This window comes from Myotis lucifugus, unplaced genomic scaffold, assembly GCF_000147115.1.
Source record: "Myotis lucifugus unplaced genomic scaffold, Myoluc2.0 scaffold_308, whole genome shotgun sequence".
Taxonomy (NCBI): domain Eukaryota; kingdom Metazoa; phylum Chordata; class Mammalia; order Chiroptera; family Vespertilionidae; genus Myotis; species Myotis lucifugus.
The window spans coordinates 920,800-936,392 of NW_005871356.1; the positions used below are offsets into that span (position 1 = coordinate 920,800).

At 43.1% G+C, this 15,593-nt stretch overlaps 1 protein-coding gene across 2 annotated transcripts in view; it reads left to right on the top strand.

Annotated features, from left to right (window-relative positions):
* Positions 1 to 15,593, top strand: part of EIF4E (eukaryotic translation initiation factor 4E) — a 45,155-nt gene that overhangs the window by 19,347 nt on the left and 10,215 nt on the right. For both annotated transcript variants that reach the window (XM_023763916.1, XM_006100293.3), the window contains exon 2: positions 12,829 to 12,935. In XM_023763916.1, the coding sequence (XP_023619684.1) occupies positions 12,829 to 12,935 (107 nt within the window). The remainder of the gene's footprint in view (positions 1 to 12,828; positions 12,936 to 15,593) is intronic.

A 15,593-nucleotide genomic window follows, 5' to 3' on the forward strand; every position in this document is an offset into this window, starting at 1 on the left:
AACTCTGTTTCAGATAAATTTCTTATCTCTGCTTCATTTATCTCTTCTTCTGGAGAATTCTCTAGTTCTTTCATTTGGGGGTTGTTTCTTTGTTTTCTCATTTTGGTTGTCTGTTTGGTTTTGTGACTGTTTTAGGTAGATCCTCTATACCTCTCCATCTCTAGTGCAGACAGTGTTAAAGGCTGTTTCTGACTAATTGGATCAGGCAAAGACTCAACGCCTCCAGAGACTGCCTTTGTCTATAGACTAATAGGATTCCAACTTGAATTGCCCCCAGGCAATCATCCTCAGCTGTGGCGAGTGTTTTTTCAACAGGGTGGGGCAGTTGCTTCTGCCTGGAAGCTAATTGTTACTTTTAATCTCTCAAGTGCCCTCAGGGCAAGGTTTTTTCCAATAGGGTGTGTCCACTGTCTTCTCCCCAGGCAAGGCAGATGTCTTGTGTGTTTGAGTGATGGTCAATTTGCATACCAGTTGTGACCTATTGGCATATCCTGTCATAACTAATTAGCATACCTGGGCTAATTAGCATATCCCTCTCTTATTATATAGGATGACTACCATAGCTTTTTTAAAATCTACTCGTCTACTGATGGGTACTTGGACTATTTCCAGATCTTAGCTATTGTAAATTGTGCTGCTAATGAACTAAGAGGCGCATACATTCTTTCTGATGGGTGTTTGGGTTTCTTAGGATGTATTTCTAGAAGTGAGATTGCTGGGTCAAATGGCAGTTCCATATTTAATTTTTTGAGGAAACTCCATACTGTTTTCCATAATGGCTGCACCGGTCTGCATTCCCACCAGCTGTGTACTAGGGTTCCCTTTTCTTCACATCTTCACCAGCACAGGTCATTTGTTGATTTGTTGATGGTAGTCATTTTGACAGGTGTGAGGTGATCTCATTGTCGTTTCAATTTACATCTCTCTGATGATCAGTGACTTTGAGCATTTTTCATATGTCTCTTGGCCATTTGTATGTCCACTTTGGAGAAGTGTCTATTTAGGTCCTTTGCCCATTTTTTAATTGAATTGTTTGTCTTCCTTTTATTAAGTTGTATGAGTTTCTTATATATTTTGGATACTAACCCTTTATTAGATGTATCGTTGTCAAATATTTCTTCTATACAGTGGACTCCCTTTTCATTTTGTTGATAGTTTCTTTTGCTGTGCAGAAGCTTTATTATTTTGATGTCCCATTTTTTATTTTCTCCTTAGTTTTCTTTGCCCAAGGAGATGTATCTGTAAACATATTGCTACGAGAGATGTCTGAGATTTTGCTGCCTATGGTTTTTTTCTATATTTTTAAGGTTTTGTTACTTACATTTAAGTCTTTTATCCATTTTTGAGTTTATTCTTGTGTATGGTATAAGTTGGTCTAGTTTCATTTTTTTGCATGTTTCTGTCCAATTTCCCCAACATCATGTCTTGACTCCATTGTATGCTCTTGCCTTCTTTGTCAAATATTAATTGAGCATAATTGCTTAGGTCGATTTCTGGGGTCTCTTTTGTTTCATTGGTCTATATGTCTTGTGCCAGTAACAGGCTGTTTTGATTATGGTGGCTTTGTAGTATAGCTTGATATCTGGTATTGTGATTCCTCCAACTTTGTTCTTCTTAAGATTGCTGCAGCTATTTGGGGTCTCTTTTGGTTCCATATAAATATTTGAAGTTTTGTTCTAGATCTGTGAAATATGCTGTTGGTATTTTAATAGGGATTGCATTGAATCTGTAGATTGCCTTGGGTAGTATGGACATTTTAATGATGTTAAGTCTACCCATTCATGAACACAGTATATTCATCCACCTGTTTATATCTTCCTTTATCGCTTTTTTCAAAGACCTGTAGTTTTCCGAGTACAAGTCTTTTAACCTCCTGGTTAAGTTTATTACTAAGTATCTTAATATTTTTGTTGTAATGGTAAATGGGATTGTTTGTTTAGCTTCTCTTTCTGAGAATTCATTTTTGGTGTAAAAAAAAGCCAAGACCCACCCGTGTGCCCACTGCAGCCTCGCAGCCCACAGTTCCTTTCAAGGTGCATGGATTCGTGCACTGGGCCCCTAGTTGTTTAATAACATGCTATTTAGCCTCCATGTGTTTGAATGTTTTTTCTTTTTTCTTTTTTTTTAACTATAGTTGATTTTTAATTTCATTTCACTGTGATCTGAGAAGATGCTTGATATGATTTCAATCTTCTTGAACTTTTAGAGACTTGTTTTGTGTCCTAACATGTGGCCTGTCTTTGTGAAAGACCCATGTGCACTTGAGTAGAATATATATTGCTCAGCTTTGGGGTGAAATTTTCTATAAATGTCAATTAAATCCATGTGATCCAGTGTGTTCTTTAGAGTCACTGTTTTCTTGTTAATTTTTGTCTGAAAGATCTAGCCAGTGAAGTCAGTGGGATGTTAAAGGCCCCTACTATGACTGTATTGTTGTCCATCTCTCCCTTAAAGTCCTCTAGAAGTTTTTTTTATATATTTAGGTGCTCCTATATTGGGTGCATATTTGTTTACCAGGGTTATAGCCTCTTGTTGGATCCATCCCTTTAGTACAAGGGTCCTCAAACTACGGCCCTCGGGCCACATGCAGCCCGCCGAAAACATTTATCCGGCCCGCCGGGTGTTTTTGCCTCCACTGCCTGTTGCTGAATTTGTTCATAGTTTTTTTTTAAACTATAGTCCGGCCCTCCAATGGTCTGAGGGACAGTGAACTGGCCCCCTGTTTTAAAAGTTTGAGGACCCCTGCTTTAGTATTATGTAGTGATCTTTGTTGTTTCTTGTGATGACCTTCATTTTGAAGTCTATTTTGTCAGATACGAGTATTGCTACACCAGCTTTTTTTTCCTTTTCCATTTGCATGGAAAATTTTTTCTCATCTCTTCACTCTCATCTTGTGTCAGTCTTTTGTTCTGAGGTGGGTCTCTTACAGACAGCATATAGTTGGGTCATGTTTTTGTATCCATTCAACTACCCTATGTCTTTTGCTTGGAGCATTTAATCCATTTACATTTAAGGTTATTGATAGGTACTTATTTACTGCCATTTTAATTCTCTATGCCTAAGTTTCTCCCTCTATTTCTTCTTCTCATTATAGCATTCCCTTTAGTATTTCTTATCATGCTTGCTTGGTGGTGATGTGCTCCTTTAGCCTTTTTTTTCGGCTGGGAAACTCTTTATTTGACTATTTTGAATGATAGCTTTGCTGGATATAGTAATCTTGGTTTCAGATCCTGGCTTATAGAATTTCTGATAAGAAATCAGATGACAGCCTTATGAGAGCTCCTTTGAAGGTAACAGTTTGCTTTTCTCTTGCTGCCTTTAGGATTCTTTCTTTGTCTTTAATTTTTGACATTTTGATTGGGATGTGTCTGGGCATGGGCCTGTTTGCTCAGGACTCTCTGTGCCTTCTGAATTTGTGTAACTTTTTCCTTCACCAGATTAGGTAAGTTTTCTGCCATTATTTCTGCTATTCCTTTCTCCCTATTATGGCACACCTATGCCAATATTGTTATGTTGTCCCACAGCTCCCTTAAGCTGTCCTCCTGTCTCTTAGTGTTTTTTTTTTTCTTTTTGGTTCCCTGATTGAGTGATTTTTTTTCTACCCTGTCTTCTAATTCACTGATTCGATCCTCAGCTTCCCCTAATCTGCTTTGTATTCCTTCCAATGTGTTCTTCATTTGTGCTATGTCATTCTTTATTTCCGTTTTCATAGTTACTATATCTTTTCGCATGCTGTTGATCATCTTTATCATCATTATTCTGAACTCTGTATCAGATAAATTTCTTATCTCTATTTCATTTATCTTTTCTGGAGAATTCTCTAGTGCTTTCATTTTTGTTTTTCTTTGTCTTCTCATTTTGGCTGCCTGTTTGGGTTTGTGACTGTGTATTAGGTAGATCTGCTATGCCTCTCAGTCTCTACTGCAGGACAGTGTTAATGCTGTTTCTGACTAATTAGATCAGGCAAAGACTCATAGCCTCCAGAGACTGCCTCTGCCTGTAGACTGATTGGATTGCCTTGAGTACCTCTCAGGCAATTTTCCACAGGTGTGGCAAGAGTTTTTCCAACAGGATGGGGCCATTGCTTCTGCCTGGAGGCTAATCGTTATTCTCATTCTCTTAATGGTCCTCAGAAATTCCACACTGGGGCAAGGTGTTTTCCAATAGGGAAGTCAACTGTCTTCCCCCAAGGCAAAACTGCCTGGATAGTAAGTATTGGTCTCTATGCAGTCTCCACTTTCCGTCCTTGGTTATCAGCTAGTCTTCAGTTGATTATTCAGGATGTTGTTTTGTATTTTAATTGTAATTCCAGTTTGGTCCTGGGAGTGTGTCTGTGTAGCATCCACATACTCTGCTGCCAATTTTGCAATATTTTTAGACACAACCCAATTTGTAAAAATTGTCACATCTCTCTTCTATACCTCAGCTTTTAGCATTTTTTGTTCAGATGACATTTTACATTAGTTGGAAAGAATATTAAAGGGTACTGTCTTTAGAATCAAAATTGATACATAGGGTTTCACAGTCTTTTGCAAGTAAAAAGTTTCCTCATATGAGCAGCAATTTAAACTTAAAAGGCTTGGCCCTGGCCAGTGTGGCTCAGTTGGTTGAACCTTTTCCCATGCAGCAAAGAGTCGCTAGTTCAATTCCTGGTCAGGGCACATATCCAGGTTGCAGGTTCCATCTCCTGTTGAGGCATGTGCTGGAGGCAGCTGATCGGTCTTTCTCTCACATCGATGTTTCTCTCTCCCTCTACCTCTCCCTTCCTCTCTCTCTCACATCAATTAAAAAAATAAAAGGTTTGTATTTTGCTAAATCTCCATGAGCTGGTTTTCTACTTCAACTTTTTAATTTAGGGCACAAAGGTTACAGTTTAATCCTTTGTTACAGACTACGAAGAAGACCTGCAAAGTCCACAGGTTCACGTTCCTGATGAGTGATGTTACATTAGCTGGTATTTCTTTATTGTAGACATATTTGAAAATTAACAACCAAAACAATTGATGAATTGGTGTAATATTCAGTGTTTACAGCAATTTTTCATTCCTTAGAAGGCAGGTGGTGAGACTGTCTACTTGTTCTTGTGTAGTATTTAATTATACTAATTTAATATTGGAGGTGCTGGATGTGGGGAGAAATCTATCCTTTGGTAAAAAGAGACCTAGAGACTGAATGCTTGGAAGTTGGAAGAGTAAATTATTATGAAGTTTGTTTACATAACTTATATTAAATAATTTTTTCTCTGTCTATAAAAGAGGCTTTTATTTTACACTTAACATGTATTTCTCAGATATTTGTTCACAGACATTTAGTATGCTCTCTTGCATAATAATATAAATTCACTGTAATTAATGTTTGGCACTTACGTACTTTTTTTCTACCAGTGGAATTTGTGCATGTGTTTGGGCGGGAGGGTGAGCTATACCTTTCGTGCATTTTTAGATGATTGGCAGTGACATGCACTTGCAATATAGTGAAGGTGTTGAGCCTCAGATTGTGGTGCAAAGCATAGTACGTGCTGTATCTTGTTACCTATAATTTCCTATACATCTCTCGGTACTTTTGAGAGTGAAGGAGGGTTCTAGTAGTAGTAGTAATAGTAGTAGTAGTAATAATAATAATAATAGTGATAATGCTGAAGCAAACAGGTAAACTAGGGCATGTGGTGATCCTAGCCTTGAACATTGACAGTCCTGGAGATAAATGTAGCTTACAGCTAGGACATGTTAACTTCCCAGAGCTTAGATTTGAAGAGGGGAGAGAATAGAATTATGAAGACTGAGTATCTTCCTATATAATAAAAGCCTAATAAGCTAAGTGCCCGGTCATCAGTTCAACCAATCAAAGCATAATCTCTCTATATAAAGACCCAGGGTCCATAACATCCAAAATGACCGAACACCGGAAGTCAGTCCTGCAGCGAGGTCCTGCACCGCGGCGACCTAGTACTGACTGCTGAGGGGGCTGCAGATCAGGCCTGGAGAGAGGCCCGGAGAGAGAAGCAGGGTCTGATCTGCAGCCTCCATGGCAGCTGTTGATCAGCCCTTGCCTCTCCAGGCCTCGCCAGCAGCCGCAGGGGCTACTGATCAGCCCCACCTCTCTGATCATGCCCGGAGATGCTGACTGACATAAAAACCGACCAATCAGAACCAAATTTGTGTGAACTGTGAGGAGCCAATGGCTGCCTAAGAGGTGGTGCTTTTGACGCTGACTGGCGTAGAAACCGACCAATCAGAACCAAATCTGGGTGAACTGCGAAGGCAGAACCTAAGGTGGGGGCTAAGGAGGGCTTTTAAGGGCAACAGCTGTTTGGTGTAAAGTGTAAGAATGCGGTTCAATTTTTTAATGACCAGTTTGGCAGTATAGTGCATATGGCTGGCTATCAGTCCAGATATAGGGATTATGTATTTTTGTCTGCCAAGAGCATCTCCTCCTGCTGAAAAAGGCTTTTCCCCCATTTAAGCAATCCTATCCTATATAATCGTATCTGTACTAATAAAAGGGTAATATGCTAATTAGACTGGGTTGACCAGCCATCTTCTAGATGTCTGACTTCTGGACAAAGCCATGGTGGTGGGGGCCGAGGCAAAGGCAGTTAGGGGCAATCAGGCCGGCAAGGGAGGGCAATTGGGGGCTAGATCAGGCCAGCAGGGGAGGGCAGTTAGGGGCAGGCAGGCAGGCAGGTGAACAGTTAGGAGCCAGTGGTCCCAGATTGCGAGAGGGATGTCCGACTGCTGGTTTAGGTCCAATCCCACAGGCCTAAACGGGCAGTCGGACATCCCCCAAAGGGTCCCTGATTGGAGAGGGTGCATGCTGGGCTGAGGGAACCCCTCCCTCCATGCATGAATTTCGTGCACCGGGCCACTAGTACGCTAATAATATGCTAAGGCCGCTCAACCGCTCACTATGACGTACACTGACCACCAGGGGGCAGACATTCCAATTGTTAGGGTTAGCTTGCTGCTGGGGTCCGGCTGGTCGGGACTGAGCAAGACGGGCTGGACACGCCCTGGAGCCCTCATGCAGTCCCTCCCTGGCTGGCCAACCTCCCAGGTCTCTCTCCGGCTCCGGTGGGGTCCCTCGGCCTGGCCTGCGCCCTCTCACAATCCAGGACCCCTTGGGCAGGTCTGAGAGCTGGTTTTGGCCCGATCCCGCAGGCCAGGCCTAGGGACCCCACTGGTGCATGAATTTGTGCACCGGTCCTCTAGTGTTGTTAATATATAATGTATTGAAATGTATATAAAAATGTGTAGCACCTTCATCGATAGTTTGCTGCTTAGTAAATGTTGCCTATCAAATAAAAACTCATAGTATGGTTGAAGTGTGAGAATTGGTGTTACCACTTTAAAAATCATAAAGGCATCATCCTTTTTGATTCTTACTTTTGCTTATCCTTCTGCTCATTATTTTATATCTTTAATGTATAGTGCCTTCAGTTTACTGAAATGTTGGGTTTGTGACTACAGCTGTCTTTTGCAACATGGACATTTCTATTAATACCCCAGTGGTCTTTCCAACCAACCAAAAAAATAGTGATTCAAGGAAGGGGGAATATAAGAAAGTAATACTGGACATGGGTTACCAATAGTGTTGTTATACATTATTTGGTGCTGTGATGTTGAACTTGCCCAAAATTATACAACTGTGAATGGCAGAGCTGGGATTCCAACCTGGGTACTAAAGAGTATGTGATCTAATCCAGTGCTACTTACAGTCTGTGATCTAAACCAGTGTTTCTTATACTTCGGTAGAAAACTAGTTTATTTTAAAACTATTTCCAATCTAATGTTTCTCTAAAATAGGATAGAGATGAAAAAATGCATGTATAGTATAAGGCTGAATTTGATATTATTGGTTTCTACAGACATAAAGGTACTGTCAAACAACTAGAAAGCTTTCTAGATATTTACTTCCTACTTCTATACTTAATTTGGCTATTCTATCTAATAAAAGAGAAACATGCAAATTGACCATACCCCCGAATGCTTCCCATTGGCTAATCAGCAGGATATGCAAATTAACTGCCAACCAAGATGGCGGCCAGCAGCCAGGCAGCTGAAGCGAACAGCAGGCTTGCTTGCTCCAGTGACGGAGGAAGCCAAGGTTCCCTGCCTGCCGCCGCCCAGCTCTGAGCTCCAGATGCAACAAAGTTGCAATTATAGAAGCTAAACAAGCTCCAGAAACCTGCTTTCAGCCGGCAGCGGGCTCAGAGCTTAGAGCGGCAGTGATGGCAACAGAGTTTCAATTATAGAAGCTAAACAAAGCCCAGATATCTGCTTTCAGCAGCCGAGGCCTCTAGCTGGAGCCAGCCTCAGAGCTAAAGCCGGCTCTCAGCTCCAGTGACAGCCATAGAAAGTAAATAAATCCCAGAATAAAGAAAAAAGAAAAAAAGGAGAGGCTGGGAGCTTCAGTCACCCGCCAGCCTGAAAACGGCCCTTAGCCCCTCATCCAGACTGGCCAGGTACCCCAGTGGGGACCCCCACCCTAAAGGGGTGTGGGCAGCCTAAAAACAGCCATCAGCCCGTCATCCAGGCTGGCCAGGCACCCCAGTGGGGACCCCCACCCTGATCCGGGACACCCTTCAGGGTAAACCAGCCGGCCCCCACCCGTGCACCAGGCCTCTATCCTATACTACAGGCAGGGCGGGACAGCGCGAGCTGCCATCCGGGCCCCATGTGCAGCCCTGGGCAGCGGGGCATAAGCCCCGCCCCCAGCCGGGACCCCTATGTGCCACCTGAGCTCCCAGCCGGGACCCCCGTGCCGCCTAAGCCCCACACTGCTAAGCTCCGCCCCTAGCCGGGACCCTATGACTATTGGAGAGCAGGAAAGTGCCGCTGGGCCCTGGGTCGCTGTGGTGATCCGGCCATCGGTAAATAGAAAAGTGCGGCCTGTAGGCAGCCCCCAGCTGCGCCTGCTCCCCGGTTGCCATGGGGATCCGGGAGCAGGAGAGCAAGCCCGGCCTGCAGGCAGCTCCAAGCTGGGCCTGCTCCCCGGTTGCCATGGAGTCCTGGAAGCGGGAAAGTCTGGCCTGTGGGCAGCCCCCAGCTGGGCCTGCTCCCCCATCGCCATGGCGATCCTGGAGCAGGAAAGCCCGGCTTGCAAGCAGCACCCCCATCCTGGCCATAGCTCAAGGGAGAGTACAACATGCAGTGGAAGCCAGGAGCCTGAGAGATCAACACAGAGGGACTCCTGCTCCAAGCCTCCGTAGTGTGGCTGGGGGCAGGCCCCCAGCAGACACACACACACACAGTGCCTGCTCTGAGCCTGCAATGTGGCTGGGGGCAGACCCCCAGTGGGGACACACACACACACACACACACACACACACACGGCAACTGCTTCGAGCCTCTGCTGCCAGACTGTGGCCATCAGTAGGACATCCACTGAGGGCTCCCGGACTGTGAGAGGGGCAGGCTGGGCTGAGGGAACCCCCACCCCCCAGTGCACTAATTTCGTGCACCGAGCCTCTAGTCTATAGATATAAAAGCCTAAGTCACCATTACTACTGAATGGCCGGTTGACCAGTCGCTATGACGTGCACTGACCACTAGGGGGCAGACGCTCAATGCAGGAGCGTCAGTACGCTCCCACAGCCAAGCCAACCTCCCGTGGCTCTTCCCCCCGGCCACCCCGCCCGCCCCCCATTGGTCCCAATTGGGAGGGCCGGCAAGGGGGAGGGACCGCAGGAGGTTGGCCTGCTGGCCCCTCCGATGGCCATGATCGGGGGGCGGCAGGCCAACCCCCCAGGGTCCCCCCCCCAGCCGGCCAGCCCCCAGATAGGCTTCGATTTTCGGCCAGGCTGAGGGAACCCCACCTGTGCACGAATTCGTGCATTGGGCCTTTAGTACAATATAACCAGCAGAAATCTGTGGACCACACTTTGAGCTACTGCTTCAAACCTTTATTAGTGTCAGGAGAAAAATTTATTTTTGCATACTTCAAATTAAGGCTTAGGTGATGTCCTAACGTCCAGAAATAGTCCTGAAATTACTTAAGTTCTTAGTAAATATATTTGTTTAGTGAAGTAATAGAGGACAGAAATTGGGTGTCCTGAGGGGAAGGCTCATTATTTCTGGAAAAGTGTGTGGGTTGTGGGTTGGAGAGAAATTGAATGTTCATAACCATGGAAAAACAACACACCATGGTTTTGGAATTTAATCCATGTAAATTTGAACATGGTGAGAAGAAGAATCTAAACTTTAGTCTGGTGTTTTAAAAACAAACGTATGTAAATTATCCTAAATTTGGGAACTGTCTAGCTTTTTGATACTAGGATTGTCCCACAAGGTTAATATGCCTAATACATGTGTTGATTTTTGCAAAATGTAAAAAGCTCCTGAGATTCTTTGCAACTGATTCTTAAACTTGTCCTACCCTTGCTCAACATTTTTCTTTCCCATTAGCTATCTTCTGTTGCTATGACAGCTACTGAACCCCAAGACCACTAAATTATAATACTGTACAATTTTTATTTGAATCTCATAAACTCAGCAAATCCAAAACCAGGTTTAACATTTTGCATTCAAACTGGTTGTCTTCTTTTTTTTCTATCATCTGTATTTAACCACTTTGACTTGTCAGTTATTGGCTTCTGTTGTTCACAAGATGAAAGGTACACTTTTAGCCTGACCTTTGAGGCCTTTTACAATCTCACTCTTGCCTACCATTCTAGCTTTGTCTGATTTCAAGAACCCTTTCTTGCAGTCTTACTGGATAAACACACTGCACCATCTCATGACTTTACCCATCTGAAATGTGTTATACCAGGGGTGGGCAAACTTTTTGACTCAAGGGCCACAATGAGTTCTTAAACTGGACCGGAGGGCCGGAACAAAAGCATGGATGGAGTGTTTGTGTGAACTATTATAAATTCAAAGTAAACATCATTACATAAAAGGGTACGGTCTTTTTTTTTTTATTTTTTTTTTTTAGTTTTATTCATTTCAAACAGGCCGGATCCGGCCCGCGGGCCGTAGTTTGCCCACGGCTGTATTATACAGTGTGTTTCAAGTGCAGATTCTCTTTTGAGTCAAAAATGTATTTGGCCAAGCCGGTGTGGTTCAGTGGTTGAGTGTCAACCTATGAACCAGGAGGTCATGGTTCAATTCCTATTCAGGGTACATGCCCAGGTTGTGGGCTAGAGGGGGGTGTGCAAGAGGCAGTTAATCAGTGATTCGCCCTCATCATTATGTTTCTTTTTCTCTCCCTTCCTCTCTGAAATCAATAAAAGTATTAAAAAACAAAATAATGGGTTGTTGAAATAACTAGATCTAATCATTACAAAATATGACCTAAAAGAAAATTTATACTGAGGAATTATGCCCTTTCATATAGTTTTTAATATTAAAATTTTCATAAGCAACTTGTCATAATTTCTAAATCTTACTAGATTTGGTGTATGCCATGTGAAAGAGTATTTTCAGAGAGTACTTTAGTATTTTGCATCCTATCTTAAGAGCTCATTGAATGAGTAATAACAGACTGAACTCAGCAGAATGTAGAATTGGTGAAGTCAAAGATAGGCCAAAAGAAAAGATTCAAACAAACACAGAGAGGGAGGGGGGAAAGAATAGATGGTAAGAAACAGATGGGCTCTGGCTGGTGTGGCTCAGTTGGTTGAGCAATGTCCCCTGCACTGAAGGGTCACGGGTTTCAATTCTGGTCAGGACACATACCCAGGTTGTGGGTTTGGTCCCTGGTCGGTGTGTGTATGGGAGGCAACCAATCAATGTTTTCTCTCTCTCCCTCTCCCTTTCTCCCTTTCTCTCTCTAGAATCAATGAAGGAACATATCCTCAGGTGAGGATTAAAAAAAAGTTAATCAAGTTCTTGGGTGTAGCACTGTGATCATTGGCATTACAATTGTGAGCAAAATCAAGACATAGTCCCTGCTATGAGTGTCTTTAGGCTAGTAGAAAGTAGTTCCTGGGCAGGTCATTTTGATAAGAAAAATGTATTTTGTAAAATATGTACTTATTGCCTATCTGCACAGATCTTTTAGATGATGCATCTCTGATTTACATAGACTCGTCACTGTGGACCTATATTGTTTTGCTACTTCAGTTTAAATTTGATGCCAAATGCTTGTTGTAGTGTGCCCCCTCTACTCCCCCTTTATTGTATCAGCTTCCAGTGACTTTCCTTGGCTCTCTGTTTTGTTGACACAAATTTATAATAGGATGAAGTGTTACATGGAGCAGTGTGGAGAACACCTGTTATCTCCAGGCTCCTTTCTTTTCTGATATTAGATTACAGTATTAATTATGTCTAACGTAGAAAAAGATGCAAGTACAAGCCAATGTCTAGCTTTTTTGCATAGGTCCAATTGGAAATGACAGAAGTTGCAGAACTTTTAAGTTTCCATATGTCATAACAATATATGAAGGCTAGGTCCTTCATGTGTAGTATTGCTTAATAATTTTTTGAAAACTTTTCTTTGTAATAGTTATATTCTCCACACTTTAGTTGTATTTTCCTTCCTCCTCACTTTCATATACAGTAGTTTAATGTAATGTAATGTTATGAAAGTTAGCTGATTTGTTGTATGGTTTCTAACAATCTTTCTGATATTGAACTGTGTAAGTGGAAGATAACCATATATAGTATTATTGTTATGCTTTTTAATTTGAGAAACTGTTTTCTGTTAATGAAGATATGCTAGAATGGAGGGTTTTGAGCTTTTTCCTTAGAGGTTGATCTGTTTTATGAAGTGTTTCTGTAATGTTTTCTTTAAAAGTTAATATTGGCACTATTGGTTAAGTTTATTTAGAGTGTTGCTGTCTTAGATGTCTTAAGAAATTTTAAATACTGTTTTATTATTTTCCACTAGGAAACCACCCCTACTCCTAATCCCCCGCCTGCAGAAGAAGAGAAAACAGAATCTAACCAGGAGGTTGCTAACCCAGAACACTATATTAAACATCCTTTACAGAACAGGTAAGTTTTCTGACTTTAGGCAGCAAGGTAAGTAAATGGTGAATAGGATAGGTTTGGAGGGAAAGGTTAGATGAAACACTAGTTTTAGATATGTCAGGTTGAGTATTCCATTTTCACTTCAATGGCCCATCTACACTAATAAAAGAGAAAGATGCAAATTGACTGTACCTTCGTGATGCCCAACAGCCAATCAGGCGTGAGTATGCAAATTAACTCAACAAAGATGGCGGGTTAATTTGCACACGCAGGTGCCGAGCAGCTGGGTGTAGGGTGGGACGCTTGCGTCGTCGCTGTGCCAGCAAAGCTGTGGAGGGCATTTACCCGATATGCTATTCCATACATAACCCTATACTGTATACTTTATGAATCAATAAAAAGTTTACAATTTTTAATTATAAGCCTGTGTTTTCTATCAAAATTACTTCTTGCGTGAATTTTGGGACACCCTTTAGTTCTATTTTTAATTTTTTCTTTTCTTTTTAAAAAAATATATTTTTATTGATTTCAGAGAGGAAGGGAGAGGGAGAGAGAGATAGAAACATCAATGATGAGAGGGAATCATTGATTGGCTGCCTCCTGGCACGCCCCACACTGGGGATCAATCCCGCATATGACTTGACTGGAATCGAACCCTGAACTCCTGGGTTCATAGGTCAACGCTCAACCACTGGGCCACACCGGCCTGGCTATTTTTAAATTTTGAGGAAAGACTAAAATTAATTTTAGAAGTCCAGAGTACAGTACTTGAACTTGTATGTGTGTTTAATATATTTTCTGCCTTTGCTTTTGATGTTTTTGTTAGTGTGTTGGCAAATACAAATTATCAAATAGATCATAACATGTGTATCTCTTTTATGTTTGAGATTATCAAGCATTAGTCAAAGAGTTGATGAAATATGTCCATTTGGAAACCCTGTGTTCAGACAACATTTTTATCAGTGAGAAAATGAAGTTTCTCTGAGTTATCTTTGGTATAGCAATTTGGTGTATATAATTCTAAAGATGAAGATGATAACATTTAAGTCTAACTTTGTTGTAACGTGAGTTTATCTTCAAAGTATTAGAGTAAATCCTTTTAAGGGAATTATAAACATATATAGAAGCTGATATACATTATTGCAGAACATATCTGTGGTAGTATTACTCAATAAGTCCCTTATGTTGTTATTTTCCCATTTGTGAGTTTGAGTAAACAGAGTCACATTTAATAATTTTCCCTTTTCCTAGCACTCCCTTTTCTTCCTCTTAGGGTATACTCTTGTTCTTTGAAAACTCCACTTTCTGTTCCCCGCTTTCCTTTCAGGTTAAATGCTTCTGCTCTGTTTTTCTTAAATAACTATGCTTGATTATCCTAGCACTTAGCATACTGTAATACTTTACTAAAGTTTCACCTCAGATGAGCCTCAATGAGTCTCTGTATAGAGAATGTGGTATGTATTAGGCATAAAATACATAACCTTTTAAATGAAAAAAAAAAAGAAAGCTACTCATTTGCCACTGTAATAACTACCCTTTCAATCTACATTAATAAAAGACAAACATGCAAATTGACCATACCTTTGCTATGTCTTAAGCCACGCCCACCAGCCAATCATAGCGACTATATGCAAATTAACCCCACCAAGATGGCGGCCGGCAGTCATGGAGCTGGAGCAAGCAGGAGGCTTGGTTGCCCCAGTGATGGAGGAAGCCAAGCTTCCCGCCTGCCGCGGTTGGCTCTGAGCTCCACTCAAGGCAACAAAGTTTCAATTATAGAAGATAAATAAACTCCAGATACCTGCTTTCAGCCGGCCATGACCACAGAGCTGGAGTGAGCAGGAGGCTTGGGTTGCCCCTGGCTATGGAGGAAGCCAAGCTTCCCGCCCGCCCTGGCCAGCTCTGAGCTCCACTCAAGGCTACAAAGTTTCAATTATAGAAGGTAAATAAATCCCAGAATAAAAAGAAAAAAGAAAAAAAGGAGAGGCTGGGAGCTTCCATCGCCGGGGGGCTTGTCCAGCCTGAAAACGGCCCTCAGCCCCTCATCCAGGCTGGCCAGGCACCCCAGTGGGGACCCCCACCCTGAGGGGGTGTGACCAGCCTGCAAACAGCCATCAGCCCCTCACCCAGGCTGGCCAGGCACCCCAGCGGGACCCCCACCCTGATCCGGGACACCCTTCAGGGCAAACCAGCCGGCTCCCACCCATGCACCAGGCCTCTATCCTATACAATAAAAGGGTAATATGCAAATTGACCCTAACAGCAAATCGACTGGGAATGACTGGTCACTATGATACACTGACCACCAGGGGGCAGGTGCTCAATGCAGGAGCTGTCCCCTGGTGGTCAGTGCGCTCCCACAGGTGGAGCTCTGCTCAGCCACAAGCCAGGCTGATGGCTGCCAGCACAGCGGTGGTGGCAGGAGCCTCTCCCGCCTCCTCAGCAGCACTAAGGATGTCCGATTGCATCTTAGGTCTGCTCCCTGCTGGTAAGTGGACATCCCCCGAGGGCTGCCGGGCTGCCAGAGGGATGTCTGACTGCTAGCTTGGGCCCGGTTCCCCAGGGAGCGGGCCTAAGCCAGCAGGTGGACATCCTCCGAGGGGTCCCAGACTGCAAGAGGGCATAGGCTGGCTGAGGGACCCTCCCCATCATCTTTCAGCCTCGGGGGGGGCCCCCCCGGGG